Source organism: Cynoglossus semilaevis, chromosome 10 (assembly GCF_000523025.1).
Source record: "Cynoglossus semilaevis isolate Cse_v1.0 chromosome 10, Cse_v1.0, whole genome shotgun sequence".
Taxonomy (NCBI): domain Eukaryota; kingdom Metazoa; phylum Chordata; class Actinopteri; order Pleuronectiformes; family Cynoglossidae; genus Cynoglossus; species Cynoglossus semilaevis.
The window spans coordinates 9614931-9636338 of NC_024316.1; the positions used below are offsets into that span (position 1 = coordinate 9614931).

The following is a 21408-nucleotide window of genomic DNA, read 5'->3' on the forward strand; positions in this document are numbered from 1 at the left end:
AGTTTGCCAGCCCTGGACCCACAGAATGGCGGCGCAATTAACGCTGAGTGGCAGCTGCCTCAGAAAAGAGAAGGTGGTGCCTATCTGCCGACTGCAGACGGAGACGGAGAGCATGTTCGGCTCCGTGAAGCTCCCGGCAACAACGTCTATTCAACCATTAATCACCTTCACTGCTCATTAGAGTCTTCCTTTGTTCCCTCTGACACTTTTTCCTGCGCTGCAGCGGCAGATAAAATGTGACAGACTCGGAGGAGAGGGGGAACCTGGTAAATTGTGACAGAGGACGGATTTAGAACGAGGAGGGAAAAGAAAAAGTTAATATTAAAGCAGAGCAGTCAGTCAGCTGGGAAGATAGAGGAGAGAGGTGACGAGAATAGGAGAGCGGGAAGGTGTGAGTGTGACAGGTCCGACCCTCGGTTCTGGCTGTTGGCAGAGGTTTGCTGGTTTAAACTTCAAATCTCTGGATTTGGCAGTATACTTCTGAAATGACTACTGTGAGCTATTCTCTAAATGCTAGCAAAATACACAGGAAGTAGGCGTAGAGAATGCTAACAAGACCAAATGCTGTGACTATTGTTTGATTGGTTTCAAGGGCTTCCTTTCAACAGGGATAGTACATTTCTTTAAAACAAAATAATATAAAATCTTATAATGTGCCTTTTTTCATTGAAAATATTGTTGAATAACAGTTATTAATCATGATTAATTGAGATAAATCAACATACCTAGTAAATATAACACACTTTGGTCAAAACAAACAGGTCTAACCATGTGTTTTGTACTTTTTTTTTTTTTTGCAAAAGACTAGAACTGGGCAGATGGGAGCAGAAAGACAAAGTGATTTATCTTTTCTTACTCCTCATCTATCAATGCACACACGGGTTTTAACACTTCACCATGGAACAAGGTTCAGTGTCACAGGAGCAGACAGTCGAGATTAACATTTCATCTGTAAATGTGAGATTTCCTGATTATCAGTCTGTCTAATCCCCTCCCTCACTGCCTGCCTGTCTGTTTTCTCTCCCGCGGCATTTGTTTTGTTTTTTCTTTGAGAAAGACACTGTAAGATTGTAGGAATGATTGAGAAATAATGGGAGTCTTTACAGGTTTGTTTGTTTTTTTTAAATTGCATTGATTTCGAAGTGTGTCTGAAAATACATTACAAGGTTTCACTGAAATGTCTTGGTGTTGATATAGCAAAACAAGTGAAGAAATGTGGTGCGGATGTTTTCTCTTCAGACTGAGAGTTTGTGTTTTGTGTGTTTTCGATACCACACTTTTGAACTGAGCATTTAAGCAGTGTACAAATGAACCTCTTACCCCAGTATTGATTATTGAGTTGCACTGCAGCAAACCTTTTCACTTTCTTTATCATCAAACCCCCCAAAAATATGATTTTCTTTGCTGAACTCTTCATACCGTAATGTTAATGCCAAACTGTGCACAACATTAAATGTTCAGCGTCCTAAAAGCAGCAGATGCTGCAGGTTTGCACTCACCTTGAATTTATTTAAATATAGTCGCAGCTAGTAGAGCCTAGATCTGCACTGTGAACAATATGGGAAAGGTGATGTTAGTCAAAAGAAATGAAAACGAAGGAACATCTTTTAGCATCTCTGTCACCATATTAACTGCAGGCAGTCATGGCAGGTTGACTTTTCCAGCACATATTTTGCAGCTTTGTCACTAATTCAATGTGTGCCGAGCAGGATTTTAAATTTTATTATAATTATTTTACTGATGGAATTGCTTTATACTATATATTTTTACAAGTGACACTGGTAACCTCCAAGGGAAAAATAAACTCCTAATGCATTTCTCTGCAACAGAGGAAGAGAAGGATGGTGAAAAGGATGGGTTTTTTTTTTAACAAACACTTTTTTTCAAACTGCCCTGAAGCAATGCATTTGAAATGAATTCATTGCATGCCACAAGCAGGAACCAAAAAAAAAAAAAAAAAAAACGATATTAATATCCACCGAACCATGTCCAAATCAAACTGCACTTCACACACCCACAAACATAGACACACACAGTAGGTTTTTGTCAGCACTTCACATAACAAAATGCATTCCCCAGGCCTTAACCCTGACCTTAAATATTAAAAATATATACTTAATCCTAATCCTTACCCCAACTCTAATCTCACTCTCAGTCTAATCCTAACTTTGAACTAAATCTTCACGCTCAAATTACCGTCTCGCACAGTGGAGACTTGATACATTTCCCTTCATGGAAACATTGCTCTTTAAAAAATGTCCAATCAGGTGTTCTGCAAACGCTGTAGACGTTCAGAACAAAATATAAGAATATGAAATATATCAACATAATGCATTCCCTTCAACCTCACCCTCTAATCTGACTCTAATTCTAATTCCATGAGTCCTCACATTAGTGTAGCTTCCAAACAGATGTACCGTTATACCAGTAGAGCACACATAAATAAATGAGGTAAAAAAAGTGTAGCTGAGTGTGTTTGGTTTCACCTTGTCTTCTTCTTTGGCTCTGTGTTTCAGACAGTGGCAGAGTTGATGGATGGTGGGCTGCTGTAGAATGAGTGGGATTTAAGCAGCGAGGAGTTAGTTGGTTCATTATGTGCAGAGAAGGACGGTGTGGAGCTGATGATGGAGGCAGTGCTGCATTAATCATTGGGTTTCTCTGTTGCCCTCATGTGTCCTGCCTGGTGCATTAATTAATCTAGAGAATTTTGTATTTTAGTGCACTAAAGTGGAAAACAGACTTTCTCTTTTACACGTCCTTAGAGCGTTTAGAGGAAATACAAGTACACGGCCATTTGTGGCCATTACTGAGGCTGTGGAGAATACAACTGGAATAAGACGGAACAACAGGAAGTCAGTTGACAACTGTTTGTTTGTATTTCTGTGGAAATGTACGGCGTATATTGGTCATAGATCCTTCTTATACACTGATTAACTTTTCAGACAGATTTGGCCCGATGACTGCTGGGATTATGAATGAAAGTTTAGACTTTTATCTAATGAGTTTATTTTGAATGTTATTGTTATTTTTAATTATGATCTGATCTCAGCTTTTTGTATAACTCAGGTGCGATTTACAAGAAAAAAAAAGAGATAAAGCATGACCAAGAGCTTGGTAACATTTGATTGATGCTACAGATGCTAACTCTCAATTTTACCAATTACACACTACCCTCAGATGTTATTATGAAACGTTTGTGAACTCAAATTTAATTTGCAACAACACATATATTGTAATAAAGTTCTTTCATTTTGTGTTTTTTTTTTTGCCCCCTGACAGACTCCTCCACCCATCCCAGACAGAAGCCTCCGGCAGCTGAGCTCAGCTGCAAGACTGAAATCAGCAGCCTGATGGACTTCAACTCTCCAGACGCCTCCCTGGACAAAGGTAAGACCTGCTGTGTCACTGATTAATGGTTTCTGGTTCAATATTATGACTATTAAAAACAGACGACACCTACACTGCTCATGGTCACATGCAGATTCCTACGTCTTGAGTACACGTACGTTCACCCTCAGTACATCCACACTGAGCTGAATTGTCCAAGCCCAGTACTTCCCAGTACTGCTTCTGTACTCTTTGTCAGTCTTTCTTGGTTGCATCTGTCAGTGTATTACAATGCATTTGTATTAGCCATGATTTGAAGTGACAGTTGCTGCTGACCCAGGCCGATCCAAGCTGCTAATGAACTCAGTGAGTCCTGTCAGAGACGTAACAAGAGAGACAAAGACAAAGACTCATAGAATTCAGGGCACAACATTTGGAAACAAGAAAACACGGTGGTTGTTGTCACATATATCACTGATTACACCAATAATAATACAATAATATATATATACATACATATGTACATAAAGATTGAAAAAAATATATATGTGTGTATACATATACAAAATATGTGCATATATACTGTATGTATGTATGTATGTATTTATATAGATATATTTATAAATGCAAGTGTAGAGGATAATTTATGAGATACTTTTCAAACTGTGAGTAAAATACACACAAATCCTGCTGCTGTTGGTGTCAGGAATCAGGCCTGAAGCCATAGATTTACCAGTTTTCAGCCTATGTGTTTGTGAGAACTGTCTGGCAATGTCTGAGGATAAGAAGTTTTTTAGAAGTTTATTGAGAAAAAATATAGAAAAGGTTCCAAACTTGTCAGTTAGTCTGGAGTTGGTGCTCCTTGGCTTTGCATCTTGGATAATGTCTCCATTAAAGGAGCTTTTTCTTTGGAAAAAACATGGATTTTTTTTTTAAATTTATGTCCATACAATATATATAAATGTACAGTAACAACTTCAACAGTGCCAGTCAATTTCTTACATTTTAATTTCTTACGTTTTGCATTGTTGCAGCTGTTTGCCAGCTGCAACAATGAACATTATTTTGGAAATAGAAATTGCCAAAAACAAAAGATAAAATATTTCCAGAATTCTATCTTCACGACATGCTATAGTTTCAGTTCGTCTCTCTTCTTTTTATTGACAAAAGCTTTTTACTTGGTGTTTAAGTTAAGGTAGTGATGGAACCAGAAGAGAGTCTTCACTGAGGTACTACCGCTTTGAAAAGTTTTACCTTTGTTTGGCTGCCAGCTCTGTTATGGATCCACTCAGTCAGTCCCCGGGCGTTTTTCTCATCGGCGTCTGCGTTCTGCTCTGTGGAGCTGTCAACTCACTTCTCCACCTTGTTAATGTAGATCGATGTTGAATGTGCTCACAGGTAGAGCGAGATCGTTTTCAACAACACTTCTGTATCTACTGGAAATAAAAGTCGCACCAGAACCACATACGCAGGTCTCTCACACTGGACCAAGGGCCGAAGTGCTGCACCTTTACTGGTTTCTGAATCAGGAACAGGTTCCACTGTCATTTCACCTCTACATCTGCAGAAGTCACTGAACCGAATCAATGTTCTGTGTGCAGCAAAAACAGAAAGAATTGTAACAGCGAGGCGGACACGCTTTTGTCTCACACAGATTACTAACCTCTGTACGAAACAGCTGCATGGAAATGTCAAAGGTACTAGGTTTATTCTAGTTGTTTTTTATTGCTTAGATTTGATACATACGATCGTTTCCGATCCTATATTGGTCAACATTTCAGGATTGAACATAAACAATAACAATAGGCTGTCTGATCCTATATCTGACGCCAAATGCTCAGCTTTACTTTGTGGTAAACACTGTCACCTCAGTAGAGGCAGCCCACAGCATCCTGGGGGAGAAAAGAAGGTACCAGATTGATACCGGTATCAGCAGATACTCGCAGTATCTGAAACAGACATAAATACGTTTTATTGAGGAAACCGTACTGTAAATACCCATGATTCATGATGACCCCGGGTACTTTATATTCAAGGACTGCACTCAGTTCTGTAGCTATTTTTAAAGTACGGAGCACTGTGTCCTAATTATAACAGGTTTATCCACAACTTATTGTGAATAAAAACAGCATTGGAATAGAGTCGTCAGTGCTGAAACTCAAGAAAAGAAATACTTGTGTTCAGCTGTTTCTGGTTCTACTGAAGGCATTTGGGGCCAAAGGCAAAAAAAAGGTAAAATGCTGATTTATTGGAAAAAAAAGTGAATGCTGATTAAATGCATTCCGGCGGTGTTAAAAGTCAGGTTCACCAGGATGGTGTTTGAACGGACCTGCACAGGACTTTTATACTGTTGACATGCACAGGTGTCCTTCATTTTGGGGCGTGAGAAAATGCTGACTAAGGACAAACACAAACCCACACACAGCAAAGAGGCGATAAACACCAACACATGTCACGTCAGAGTGAGAACGAGCCACTGAGTGGCGGTGTCATCAGCAGATTTACCTCAGGTCCGCGCTGAGGCAACCAGACAGGGAAGCAGGCGTAAGCAGCGAGCGCCGCATCGTTAGAGAGACAGATGCTGCTCCTGCACATTAACTGGTCCTGATGTCAGCGCCTGGGTGAGATCTTGGCATGTGGGCAGGTTTAAATAAGAAGGTCAGAGGAAAGGAGTCACACTGGGTATCCTGAGGAAAAAAAAAATACATAAATGATGGGAGGAGGGAACGGAGAAAAGAAAGGAAAATGAGGAGGAGGACAAGGTGAGGTTTGCACAAGGGCACATTTTGTTCTGTGTGTGTGTGTGTGTGTGTGTGTGTGTGTGTTTTCTGATTAATGACTATCTCGCAGGGAGAGAAGAGTAGAAGGAGAGAAATGAACGAAAAAGAACAATAATGACTGTGGAGGTGTGTGTGTGTGTGTGTGTGTGTGTGTGGTGGTATGCATGGAGTGGTCTCTGCTGTTCTCTCATAAGCACTGGGAGAGTGTCACGCAAATTGCCAACATCAACAATACCTGGGCCTCTCCAACTGTAATTTACACACATCAGAGGGCGCTATACTCAAAAGTACTCACAGACACAGTACCGGGAGTTATTCATTTCCTAGTGACTGTGGTCACTAGCTGAATATTTCAGTATTTTTTTATTATACATGCAGTAGAGGATGTGCAATGAATGAGCAAGAAAGACGTGATCCAGATGTGATAAACAAAGGTCTGTGTTCGACCACTTTCAGAAGGAGAATCCTGACTGTAATCATACAAAGAATCAGGTTCATTAGACTTCACATCTTTGGACGTACCATTATATGCTGTACATTAAGAATAAAAATAGAATTACAAATAAATAGGGCAGTGTAATAAATAAAATACATATAGAGAAATATCAACATTACAGAAAAGAACAATCAATTACAGAACAGTTCTTACAACAGTTATGTTTAGCATGTGTTAATATTTCTACTACTGTTCTCAAAGACAACTGAAGCGGAGAACTGTTTCATGATCCTCGGAGGACTGAATTTTTTTTGACATAGTGACTGGCTGGTTGATTGAGTAGTTGATTGGCTTATTAGTTGGTTGGTTGGTTGGTTGGTTGGTTGGATGCTGGATCTGAAGTCAGAATTGGATTAGATCAAATAAAAACATTTGTCTAGTCATTGGTCATATCTATTTTTCTTTATAGCCCTATTTCTAATGAAGTTCTCACCTTGCTTTCTTTATAGGCCTATTTCTAATGAAGTTCTCACCTTGCCCTTCGATAAATAAACACCGAAGTAGTCACCTTTTAGTGCTGCATCATGCCAGGTTAACACCAGGGGTCGCTGTTCTACAGTTCCAAATCCCTCCTTGAACTTGGGCTTGACACGAGGCAAACGCCCAACTGGCACAACACTGTTTATATGCCCTACAAATAGCTGTTCACAGGGAGCTAATTTGGACTGGCATCTCGCATGAGTAATTTGGCAGTGGAGGTGATGGAGGTGATGCTGAAAAAGAACAGTGTGTGTGACAAGTCTGGAATGGAACCGAGCAGCGTTCGGTGGTCCATATCCCTGATTATTGAAAGTAGAGACCAGGAGGGGGTTTAAAAGTGTGGTTCGCTCGTGATAAACAGACCAAATCGTGTAGTTTAGTGGGAAAGTGTCAAGCCAGGACACATCAGCAGTATTAGGTTGCACAACTTTGCCTCTCATTTCAAACAAAATACTTCAAACTGACATTTTAACTTTGGCCCACCCTGCTCCATTTTGTGCTTTGCCTGAGGTGAAGGAGTGAAAAGATTGAGGTTACAGCAGAGGAAATGACAATCCTGAGAAGGTCACACCAAATGTTGAACCTCAACATTCTTTGTCAAAACCCCTGCAGTGGTGAACGTGTGGTCCCCTGTGTTCATGGACGCTTCATTTGGTTCTTTAACTTGTCTGACACTGAAAATGGCCGAATCTCTTTAAAACAAAATCTCTGTCATTAAATACAACTTCTGCTTCTCAGACAGTTGGTCCAATATTGAGGTAGAAGCCCACTCTCTAGGGTCACTCACTGGTCATTGACCTCTGGTGAAGTTGGGTCTGGTTTCTTTGGCCTCATTTACTCAGTCAGTGGTTTCTGCATTTAAAAGGCTAGCTATGGAAGCTGAGCATCAGGAGAAAAAATATATAAAGCAAATGAAATGTAAATCAAACATTCATTTTGACAATCTATTTTCCACCACTGTGATGCAACAAGACTCCTTCGATCCCTGCACACATGAATAAAACATGTCAAATGTAACTGACTTCTTCCACTGCTGATTTCCAACAGCTCAGTCCCAGCAGAGAGATTATATGGAAGACAATTGTTGCAGTGTGTCTGTTAATTAAAATGCAAATTAACATGGAGCCATCAACAGCTGAAAACAGCAGATAGCTGCTGTTACACCGGTACTGATTCGTTTTTTTATCATGCTTTATATTTTCAAACATCATCCAACAACAATCCCTTATCAAAACAAGCCTCTCTTTCTATCAGAGATGTCTTCTTCTTTTTGTTTTTTGACCACTGTAATGTCACAAATCATGACTTTTGTTTCTGGTTGTGGCACATCTTCAACTTCTGCCAAAGGTTTTACAATCCAGGCAGAGGATAAGGAAATGAGAAAAGAAATTATGAAGAGATAAATATTCCAACAAATAATCCACTGCATTGTCCGCTACGACAAATGGCAATTATGGGATGGTAAAGAATGGCATTACAAAAGATGGAAATCACCTCAGGACCCAGGAGAAGATTAACAGTGATGAACGCTGAATGTATTCATTCTCTCGTCACTTTAATAGATGGGTATTTTACCAGAGTCTCGTTCTTCATCCTCTGCCTCGCAGGTCACGCGAGGCTAATTTGCTGTTGTCCCACAATCCCTGAACTGTGACTTGGTTTTTTGCTCAATGCAGTGTAAGTAGTCGGCACGTGCCAAGTACATTCTTTTAATTAGGAACCCAACAGACCCGCAGATTACCTCTTCATCTTCATAAATGTCTTTGAGCTTCAGCGGTACAACTTCCTTGCCACTGAGCAAGCATTTCCCAACAGGTGGCGAGGAAGAATAGGGTAATTAATAGGTTGTAGAGCTCCGTCTACTGCAATATTTGTCAGAGCCGTGGTAATAATCCTGATATCATTACCACTCTGTCATAATAACGCCTTTTATTTTTGAGAGTGCTCCTGCAGTTAGGGGGCAGCCTTGCCCTCGTTTCTCACACCCTCCGTCACACAGTTGTTTTACTGCCACGATACGTTTTTCACTCTGCGGCCCACAGCTTGACTTGATAAACGACACTGTATTATATCCTCTCAGATTCTCCGTGCGCCGTCTTTTATCATTTAGGCAGAGACAGCTGAGTCATCTTGTCCTTGGATTAGTAATTTAAACCAGCAGGTCGTTGGCAGATATGTGATGGCCTTTACAGCCACAATAACTACTGCAGTATTATTTTCACTGCCAGTAAACGCTGTTTGTTACCATTTCATGAAATGGTCTTGTTACTGTAAGATGGGAACGAAACTCTTCAAAAATCAATGAGCGTGTGAAAGAGTCTCTCTCTCTCTCTCTCTCTCTCTCTCTCTCTCTCTTCCAGCGGTCCGTTGAGCATTGCCTGGGTGATACCCCAGCCGTCAAACTATTATGTTTTTTAGTGCACACATTCACAACACAAACATCTTAGTATTTTATATTTGTCCCTAAGTATTTTAAAGTGTACTGCATTGGTGCTTTAGTAGTTCTGTGCAGTTTTACCATCAGTTTTCAAGTGTACTGCACTGCATTTGGGATTTTTGATCAGATTTACAGCACCTGTTAGAAAGGTCACGGCCTCTGTGAACTGTGATGTCACAGGTGTGAAAAGTTACATCTGGGTCAGAAGGTCTTTTGATCAAAAGAATTACATAATTATCTAATTTAAGATCCTTAAATTGTGCTTCATCATTGTGACTTCCAGGCCTTATATTTTGGACTCTTAGTTCTAATTATTGGCCTTACTAAATAATAATAATTCCAGCTCAGTGCATGTTTGTTCACTACGTGATTTTTTCCCATCTCACTTCATTGATCATTATAGACAGATGGTACAGGGCAGAGGTCGGCGACCTTTTCTGAGTCAAGGACTTGGTTGATGAGACTATTGTCACAGAATGATTTGTCAAGGAGCAGCGTAAAAAGCAGAACAAAATAACTTTATGAAATCTGTAAGATCGTCTTGTGTTTCCCCTTGGCTGCATTTTCCCCTTTTTTAAATTAGCTCATCAAAAATGATATTTTGTGTTTTTGGATATGTCAGGACATATTTGTGGTAGGAGTAAAATCAGGTACATTTTCTAAGAATAAAAATCTTTATGAATATGATCCATCAAAATAAAAAATGTGTCACGTGACACACGGCTCGGCACTGATCTCCGGCGTACCTGTACGGCTCATGTCACTTAATCTGTATTAGAACACAATGTCCCTATTTAATGACATCATCAAATATGTGTTTGCTCTTCTGCTCTGTCTGCCGTGTACATTTAAATCTTGTGTTTGTTGTCAAGACCAAAGCACTCAGACTGAGCTGTGCCTCTCATTTTCTGTAACCTTGAAAACAACCAACATTTGGCACATTGTCCACTATGCCTTCAGGGACTGAGCACTCCACCCCTCCTCCCACCCCTTTTCCACACACACACACACACACACACACACACACACTCTTGGCACATAATAAAAAGTACAGACATGAGGGGATTGTGTTTGTTTTCCTGTTAATGTGCTGTAATTCTACTCAAATTTTAATTAACCACAGGATAAAGAATTTAACAAAACTTTCAGTTAATTAACATTTGTCTGTGACCTTAATATTCCACCTTGGTTTTTTTTCACCTGCTGTTTTGCCTTTCGCAGACCAGTTCTCTAAGTGTGCGGTAACACCTACCGGACCGACTCGTCTTTTTACTCACACTTTATCTTTGTCCTTGTCAGAAGCTGAATAAATGTTAATGAATGCATAGGCTTATCACTGTTGTATGAAATCAGGGCTGTCGCTGTCAGACCACTCAGACATCCAGCCCTCCTGTCACGTCACGTGTTGAAAACATGTCCAGTATAATCAGTAAATCGATGCGTGTCTCGGTGTAATTAAAGGTAAAACATATTTCAGTGGAAGTTTCACTGCGTCGGGCTTTTACCTAACAGTAGGTCTTTGTTTTCAGAACAAAGAACAGATTTACTCCTCCATACTAATGATCTGCTCTTAAGGTGAATATTTCTGGTATTTTGAGCAAGAGAAGAAACTTCTACATTAAAAAAAAATAAATGGTCCAAATGTCGTTATAATCCCTTGAGTGAGAGTTTTGAGTTACTGAGACCTCAAGGCCAGTCGGCAGCTGGCAGACCTGTTGCTACGTAGCCTGCAGGTGTTAGCCTACACACACACTCACACCCACCTGTAAACTCACACCCCGGCTTAGCTCCTCCTCACATCGCTGTGTGTGTGTTTGCGCGTACGTGTGTGTTTGGATTAATGTGGGAAAAACCAACAGGAGCTCCTCCTCTTCCTTTCCCAGTAAACCATCAGACTGGAGGGGGAGGGGCTGCGAGGGGGAGGGGCTGCGCTGTATCATTCAAACAGGGGAGTTGCCTTGAACAGGTAAGCTCACACAGGGAGAGGACAGCAGGCGTCTGGATGTAACACAGCTTTTCTCTGTCAGTGCAGTTTTATTTGGAATGAGAGCAGCCATGGTTTGAACCATAGCTGGGACATAAGGGCTTCTTTTTTTTCTTCCTGAAAGCGTCACCTGACACATTCTGGAATCCTGTAGAACAGTCCCCTCAGAAGAGGGGATGAAGTCCCACCTGGAGCAGGGGAAGACTGGTGAGTGGACGTGACAAGACCAACGACAAATATGTATAAATATTTATTTGTGCATATTCTAGTTATAACCTAAAAGGAGTTTGTGTAAAATCGCAGGAACTAGTAAATATTTGCTGAGACACTTGCTCTTACGTCGACTGTCGTCACATCTTGACAGCGAGTCACTCACTCTGTCAGCTGTTTGGTTCCCGAGCCGTTAGGAGACTTTAACCCCTGCTGACATGATGGACCAGTGTGTGTGCCATAACAGTGCCATAAATGATTTATTAAGTAGTCGGCTGTCTGTCTACTTTCTGTTGTTTCCCCCACACTTATGGCTGCTGATATGAACTAATATGGACACCGTCTGTGACTGGAAGCCTTGACCCTGGAGTTTCTCAGAAAAAGTCCAAAGAGTCATGTCATCTGTTTCTACTGTAAACATTGTGGTGGGGTCACTGGCTGCAGCTTTACCTTGAAAGTACATTTGGTTTTCATGCTCTCTCTCTCTCTCTCTCTCTCTCTCTCTCTCTCTCTCTCTTTTGCTTCTAAATACACGTGTTTCTTTGTACACTGGTACATTGCCTCCTTTTCGACCTCAACGTAAAAATAGCCCGAGCGCAGAGCCAACGTTTTTCCATATCAGCACAGTGTAACCCCACATGTTTCAGCTCCTGTGTACTACAAACACAGAAAAGGCTGAGGTTTTTTGTACTTCTACTTGTACTTCTACTTCTAGTAGTTTTTTTTATATATATATTCTATTACAACCTGAGTGGCTATTTTTAGAACAACAGATACCCAGGGGCTTCCAGTGACTGTCTCTGAGGTGCGGCCATGTTGTTTGTTGTTGGTTTCTGTTAGTCACCTCTCTGTCGTCTCATATTTCTTTGTCCGCCTCTGTCATTAGTATTTGGGTGAATTGCGGTCTGTTTGTACAAAGCTAGAATTGGACGTCGTACGTCCTGCAGCCAGCCTGGTTTGTCACCATGGTAGAAGATGACATGTCATTATCCTGCCTGCTGATCATTTTGATTCAAGTGCATTTTGCTCTTTTTCCATCGTTATGTTATCATGTTATCACAGTTTCCAACTCTCCCCAACCCTTTAATTCTCTGCCCAGAGTGATTTTTGAAGACGTGAGTAAAGCGGCCATGTTTTAAACGGAGCTTCAGCTGCTCGCCAAGAGATTCCATATTCCAGGGTAAATATGACTAAGAGGAAACCAATAATCAAGATGAAGCTTTTCTGGGCTCTGATATTTTATTAGATATGGAGTTCATGTTGGATTGGAACCAGCATTTTTGCTAATTAAAAGGAATTAATTAATTGTAAGTGGAAATGTTGCTGATTTTGAAAGTTTTTTAAGATGTGAAAAATTAAAAACATGTCATTATATTTATTTAAGTATTCAATCACGTCGTCCATACAGTTACATGCATTTATTCAAAATACCTCAACATATCATGTATACTGAGTTTATATGAGTAAATATATTCAACATTGTCAGTGTAGGTAGATCATTTGGTCATTTGAAAAAGTGTGGACACCCCTGCTGTAGGACAAGAGAGTTAAACACTTCCTTCACCTTGTGTCCCAGACCTGGAGTAAATACTGGTTCATTGTTAGTACTCTACAGTAACTGCGGGTTTGTTTCACCTGGGACAGTAATACTCACCGTCTGTCCTCACCCTGGACAGTCTGTCATACTGCTGTGACTGTTGTGTGAGTACCTCCTTACATAGTCATCATGTGATGATGTCACTCCACCTGCCAACACAGGTCGTCTTCTTTAACGTATCCTCAGGCCTTTATGTACAGTATACGTATATTTTGGTCTCTTTGTTGCCATTGTTCTTACCTGTGGGGCTGCATCTTCATATAACCTTCCACTTTATTTCCAACCCAACCTCAGGTCTAAGAACAGTGGCGTTTATCTGTTTGCTGTCTAGTATAAGCTGAGATTTAAAATTTGATCATGAAGAGTTATAAAAGGCCTTTCATTTATTTATTTATTATGTTATGTTGCACAGGTTTTGATCACTTACATGTACAGGCTAAAGGATCACATTTGAAAGTGACAAAGATCTCATTAATAAATCAGGATAGCAGTTTGATTTTTTTTTCTCTCCACAGCCTTTAAAAAGTTCAATGTCACTCAGTAAAAAATGTGATGATCTAAGCCAGTTCAGCCTGGTTCCCTGAACTTACCCTTTGATTCCCAGGCAGTGCCAGGTCATGCAGTGAAGCATCATTATCCAAAATGATCAGATTACATTACACATCATTGTGTTAGATAAGTCTCCTTAACTGAGGAGATTTCAAACAGAATCTTCGTTTCACCTCCATCTGACTCCTATTCATTTCTGATACTTCATAAAAAACCGGGGTCAGAGAATATGAACTTGTCTCTGCATTTCCATGTAAATGCATGTATTTGTGTGTCAATCATATTATGGATCAGCTATTGTGCAGCTACAGTTTGACACCATAATTACCTCAGCGGCTGAGTTGGTTCGTGCCAGAATAATTGCCCCAGCATCAACTAAGCTGCTCCCTCAGGTGTTCACTGGTTTCTTTCCATTGTGTCTCTCAGAAGACAATTTAGAACAAGTTAAGGACGATAAGCTGCCTGGGAGAAACACAACGGTGCAGCTCCAACCATGATAAGATATATTGGGCTGGATTTGTTGTTGTGTTGTTAGAGAGATTTCAGAGAGCGCTAATTACTCTGCTCTCTGATGACCTGCAGCACAGTTTTCCAAAACATGCTCACCTACTGAAAAACTCAGCATTGGTTTATTTTTAACAGTGTTTTTGTTGACGCAATTCTTTGAATGTCGATTTTGAAAACCTGCTGCTTCAGAAGGGAAACATGTTGCTGTGGTCATGGTGGAAAAGCTGCACTTATTTCCAGTTTGTAACTGAAATAGTGATGCAACATTAAAAAAACAAAACAGAGTAAATATTATGACAGGGTTGAGGAGTATGTCAATATGCATTACAAACAACTCTGAGCCATCATTCATTCACATGTGTTTGCTGTGCTGATGAAGAAGACAGGGTTATGCAGCCAGCAGTGGAGTGAGATCATCTGAGGTCTCTGCTCATCAACATGAGCCAGAAATACATGGATATACATGGAATCAGGGCCAGGACTTCATTACCTCAGTGTTGATCATGAATTCAACACAAAACAACGCATTACATTTAAATAGGTAATTCATTCAGATTTATCCTATTATCCTAATTTAACCCTGATGCACACACTCCAGCCCTTAGGTGGCAGTAATGTAGCTAAGACCAATGAAAGAAGAACCCATTCATTTCATTCTGGTAAAATCTGGGTAAAATTTTAAACATGTGGACTAATTATAATTAATGCAGCTTTTTTGTTATTACCTTCATCTGTATTTGTATGGTTACAAAATGGACTGGAGTAAAATAAATAGGAAAGTGTTAATAAGATCGTGGGTTAGTAGTTGGGAGTCTTTGTACTTTTATTATCCTATTTGTAAATATTCTGGTCATGTGGAATGGTCTTTACGCCTTTACTTCTATTCTAATGGGTCTATTCACTCATCCTCTCGTGCCTTTTGGCATCTGTGTTATTTTCCATCCATCCATCATGACCCGAGCTGCACCTCATCCAGTTTTGTAAAAACTCGTTTCTTAATCTCTGTGACGGAGAGATTGCAAAAGCAGCTCAGTGTATCTGTTCATCTGCAGCCTCTGAAGGACGGCAATCTCACTCTCGCCGCCGATCACGTCAGAGACGGGAGACAGACTCTGAAACAAACCCGGTTTTTGGGAGGATTACTGTCAATTTGGCCCAGTTCAGACTGTGAAGATGAGGGAGAGAAAGACGCTTATGAAACTCAGTAAAAGAACATCAAAAGAGGAAACGGTGAAACGCCAATCATGTGCAGACAACCCAAAGAAAAATGAGGGTTTTTTTTTTATGAATCCAAGAGTGTGTTTTTATGAACAGATGATGCAGTGACCTTTTTGGGGTGCGGCAGATATAATCCACAGACACAGAGAAGGTTTAAAGCCGACAGACGCAGATACAGGTGGAATGCAGCTCAGATTGCTGCCTATCTTTCCCTGCCATCAGTTTTTTTGCTCTCAGTTTGAACCTCTCTCTCTCAACTTCAGCCCCCATTACCCCAAGGACCTGAAGCATGAAATAAGCTTGCTGGCATGTGGATGCCAAGAGTTGAGATGTGGAGGCAGACACTAGATAACTAGAAGGAAAGGAGTTTTTCCCTGAAAGATGTGGTCATTCCACAATGATGATTACTGAGAATTTAGTTTTTTTTTATACTGCTAATTTACCCCCCTCTACTTTTATGTCTTAATCCAATATGATTTCTTAGATCAAGTGCCCCCTAGAGGACTGCGATGTGGTTTTCTTCTCGTTTTTATCAAATGCGACCTTGTTGCCTCCTCGGGCAACACGGGGAGATTATTCCGCTCCTGAGAATCGATTGGCTAATCCAGAGCAAAACACCTGGAGACAGAGAGGAGACTGGGGGCTGCGTTCATCAGTCAGAGCTTAGACGTTGTTTTTATCATGAGCTGAGGGGATGAATTTGCCGTCCAGGAGCTTCACACACACACACACACATGCACACACACTGCGTGTGTGTCATCAATATGTGTGGGGGAGACGCACACTTTGACTTTTCGTAGTAATTCCTTCCATCTTGTCGTGAGGATCTCCATGTTAATGTGACACTGTAGAACTTTGTAATCCCCGCCTTTGTACATGTTGTTGTTGTTTTTTATAGTCCATTTATGAGGACAATACAATAATAACATTTCAAGTACTCCAAAGTACTTGGAACTGAATGTAAACACTGTGAAGTCAGTTGAGGTGAAATGTGTTTTTACACAGATTGAAGTAGACAACTTTAATGACAATGACAAGAATTCAAACCCACTAACTGACATGTGTAGACAACCCAAACCTGGGATTGTATATTTTACAGACTCCTTTTCATGCTACCCCCCCCCCACCCCCCCAGAGAAGATTGTGGAAAAAATCCATCAAATCCATGTGCATCCAAGGATATGTAGTAATCACACAAGGAAATGGAACCACATCAGGGGGCGCTTTAGCCTGGAGCTGTTTTTTTTTTCATTCCTGCATTTCACTATGGAATAATACTGCAGACGTACACGGATGTTTTAGGACGGGGCTGTTGCTCTGTGGCAGTGACCATGGTGGCTGCAGGAACTACAGCAAATACTGAGTACAGTCTGATAAACGTTAAATGTTGAGAATTTTGAAAAATTGTGCACAGGAATAATTCATTGAGAGATTACAGCATTTTTATTAATTGTAAAAATCCTGCTGTACTTTGTTTTGTTTTTTTAAATAGTGATTTAATGACATCACAGGTCAGACGTGACCCCTGGTGCCAAGAGTTTAGAACCCATGTCTAGATTTTTATTTATTTTATTATTTTTTTTTGGTGTGTGTGTGTGTGTGTGTGTGTGGTGCTGTCAATCCCAGCAGGTGTGTTTTACTCTGGGTCTGTGTCCTCACTCACAGAATGGGCTGGAGAAGAACTTTTCCAGGAACAATTGTCTTGTTAATTGATTTTGTCTCCTGAAAACCAGAAAAAAAAAGCGAGCTGGCCTAATTTTTCTCCACCACTTACCCCGAAGAAGGAGAACCAATCCCCCCCCCCCCCCCCCCCCCGGACACGCCGTGTCATTCATCTCTTATCTGTTTTGGACCTGCGCTGCCTAAGTCCAATTTCAGCTGCCTCATGGTCACTGGACTCTGATGGATTGTTGAACTTTACAACTTTAGTTTCTGACTCCTGGTGAATTTTTGTAGAACTGCTGTGGGGTAAAATGGGGAAAGTTGAGAGCAGAATAGATGAGGGGAGTGTGGAGCCCAGAGACAGATGGTGCTAATATAAGACAAAGAGAAATGTGGGGGTTTAATGACTTGAGGAAACGCCAGTCTGAATATCATCAGGGAAGTTTTACCTCGTTGTTTCCATGACCGATACAAATCTTCGGCTGTTAAATGTATTTTTTGGACTTGGTCGATGTAACAGAACAATAACAAATATATAACATTTTCTTCTTAATCTCCAAAGTCTGAAAGAGAGGGTTTCCATTCTGTACATTAGATCATGCCACTACTTCATTACTGCTCCAGAATTGGATATAACAGTATATCTGTTCCTGAGGTCATCATAGTCCAGCAACTCTTAAGGTTTAGGTGCTAAACTCAATGGCTGTCTCTGCTGAAGTCAGCCTCAGTTTGGAAGCCATTACCAAACTGACTTCAGTAGAGGAGGTGATGCAGGTTTTTAAAGGATTGTGGGAATTTCTGATGTCATGCAATGTCATGTTCATGTACATGTAATAATCATGGTGTATGTGCAGTGTCACACTATTTCCAAAAGGAAATAACCATCAGGAAAAAAAAAATAGTGTTCATAAGGAGGCTGAAGTCAGTACTTGCCTCCAAACAATGTCAACGATACTTTGAACAAATCTGTCCTAGATACATGCAGTCAGTCACTGAGACAAATACAACACGTCATCCAGTGCTGATGAATCACAACATGAAAAAAGGGAATTAACTTGTAACTGGTTTCCAGCACCAGAAAAATCACAGACCGTCTGTGGTAGTAAAATTATATAGATGTAAAATGACACGGAGCAGACTCGTAAATAACTGGCACTAACTGCACGTCTGCTGATTCATGGCTGAGTCTATGCAGACGCTCACTTTAAGGCAGTCATTAAATCAGTAGCCAATGATAGAGATTTTATTCACTCTTTGGTCACAGGGAGACGGTGGAGTCAATAAACATCAGTCATCATTAGCCCTGCCTTTTTCTTTAGCACACAACAATTCAAAAGGCTTTACGGCTCCCTCTGCGGAACTTTCTCAAGATAAACAGTTTTCTCTCCCTTAATTTTCTTTACTAATTCTTTCTCCGGAGATTGGGCGCCTGTGAATCGAATGGTACTTTTCTTGACCTTAAATGATTGACTCCAGGACAGTGACTCAGGTTACTAGCCACTGGTGAAAGTCAACACATACTGTCACTAGTATACACTGCTGTAGTACAGACTCTGCACTCTGGTCGTGCACAGCAGCATGTTACGAAGGGCAGCTTTAAGGAACTGTTCAACATCTCTCTCTACGTCTTTACCGGCACAGATCAAAGCCAAAGAGACAAAACTGAAACTGTTTCAGCAACAACACAACACACTTTATGAATTTACCACTTCATTCATTCATTATCTGCAGCACTTCAGGCTCTCAGCTCTACTCTGTCCCTCATGTGTCACTGACTCATCATTTTCAGCCATAACAAACAGATAAATTGGTTGTGCTGTTCCAGTCCTGCTGCTACATTTGTTTGACAGCCTGTGCTTTGTCAGAGACTGTGTCATAATATTAAATGTGAGACTGTCGTTGTCACCAAGGAGTCAGTTACTGTTCGATTTACACAGAAGACACAGAAACATATTTTATTTTATTTTATTTTAAAACCTTGATATAAGATGAAACATGGAACAATAATTGAATTACCTTCTGTATTTGTTGATTAGGAAAATCCTGCTGTGTTTGACATCCAGTAAACTGGTATTATACATATTTTATTTGAATGTCAATCTTTTCTTTTTATATCAGCATAGTGAAACATATCAAGAGCCAACATCTGAACCACATGAAAATACTGTCATTTGTATTTAGTTTTTGGATTATCTTTGTTGTGAATTCCTAATCAGCTGCTCTTAATTACTGTACTGTATGTTGCCAAATACTTTTACTAACACGTTTTATGATCTTGAGGTTCTCACCTGAAGGAATGAATTGTGGTTTTATTTATTGCTCAGTAAATACCTGAATCTTAATTCAAGTATTAGTTTGCATTAAATACAAAAATTATATTATATTTTCACTTAAGTAAAAAAAAAAAGTACAATGAAATGTACTTGAAAAATATGCAAATAAAACAGAACATTCAAGGTAGCATTTTAGGAAGTCTAAATCAACATCTAGCAGCTAGCATGACTGACTCCGACATGTTCTTCTAAATGCTTTGTCACGACCATTAGGGGAAGAATATTCAAACACAGTGACAATGTTACTGAATCTCCAACGCTGCACCTTTAAAGGTGCTGAATGTTGGTTGTCACTGGTTGAAGGGTCTTTCCTGGAGCGGAGCCGTATTGAGTCCTGGAGCGAAGAGCAGAAGAGATAAGTCTTATCAGGGGGCGCCGACTGATGGTCATTGGTAATTCCCAGCTGCAGCACGTGCTTTTTCTTCCCGACCTGGAAGCTATGAAAGCGATGAAGAATAGGTGGCCATCTTCACGCTGCTCCTCATCGTCTAAGTGCCTTATCTCATGTGTTCCAGCACTGCGCCTCCTCTCACTGAGAGCAGGAGACGACAGTTACAGTTACATGTCTGTTTCCATATCACATGTTATAACGGAGCCAGGGATAATCTGGAGTTTTCCAGGTGTTAAAAAATAGCTGTGAGTGTGTAGTGAGTTTTGATGATTATTATGGTGTAGAAAACTGTTTCCAATTCAGTTCAGTCCAAAAACCGTTTTACCAACGTCAGTACCAGATAGGTGGTAACCTAGGTCGCCATCTGCTGGACGGGGTGATACTATAACCCAAGTTTTAAGAAAATTACAGTACAATTAAAACAGGGGAGATAGAGGGTGCTAAACCTTAACCTCAATAAGTCTATATCAACTGTGCTTTGTGTATTTGAGACAGATTCAGCGACAGTTAGCCTAGTTACAGCTAGAGGTCAGCAAAGAAGGATGAACCTTGTCATCCTGCCAAGACACTCTATTAGAAATGCAGAGCAAAAAAAACAGCCTTGTCAAACTGCCATAGAAGGGTATTTATGAGCGTTGTCAAGGGCATTTGTTGAACTAGATTTAATTGTAAAAAAAAAAAGAAAAAAGAAAAGAAAAGAAGTGCATACGCTACAGTACTCTTGCCTGGAGTTTTGGGGACCCAGAACAGCTAGGTTACTCTGCCTGAATCTTGTAATTATGTCCATCAGGCGGTTCTATTGTCTCAGTGGTCTAATCACTAGTTTACTTTCTAAGAATAGTATTATTCCTAGGAATTACCCCAGTCTCTTTTTGGAACCATTATTTTTCCTGGCGTCTCTTGGAGGTTCCACAACTGTTGAATTCCCTTTTATAAAATCAATATTTGCACACGTTCTGAATAAGTCGTTAAATGAACTGGCCCACTCTTATGGAAGTTTTAAACACCAGTCAACTGTATCCTCTGAGGTCTGTTGTCTCCAGCAGCTCGTCAGGTTTTGCCAATCAGGCCGTTGCTGCTTGACTTGCTGTGTAGAAAGTGCTTCTATTACCAGGTCCATTAAATGCACCTCTGCTTAATGACACTCCACATGCCACCGTTCTTCTCTCAGCCCAGCTTTTACTTTTCATTGTCATTATTTGGCGAGTAGCTATTACCGTCAGCCTCCTCCATTTGTTCAGTGAACCCAAATGAAAGGACACTCTGAGATGAAGAGAGCGATGAGAGCTGCTCTGAAATATTGATTTTTAGTTTCTGTGCAGACGAATTTGCTGAAATTTAGTTTCACACGTGATCGAAAGATTTCATGTCGGGATGAGCGAAGTCACTGTGCTGATTCATTTACCATAAGTTGTTTCATAGCATTGATTAATAAAT

The 21408-nt window shown here is 40.4% G+C and overlaps 1 protein-coding gene across 2 annotated transcripts in view; it reads left to right on the forward strand.

Annotated features, from left to right (window-relative positions):
• Positions 1 to 21408, forward strand: part of LOC103384938 (kazrin) — a 117896-nt gene that overhangs the window by 79848 nt on the left and 16640 nt on the right. For both annotated transcript variants that reach the window (XM_025059721.1, XM_008318651.3), the window contains exon 4: positions 3280 to 3387. In XM_025059721.1, coding sequence (XP_024915489.1) covers positions 3280 to 3387 — 108 coding nt within the window. The remainder of the gene's footprint in view (positions 1 to 3279; positions 3388 to 21408) is intronic.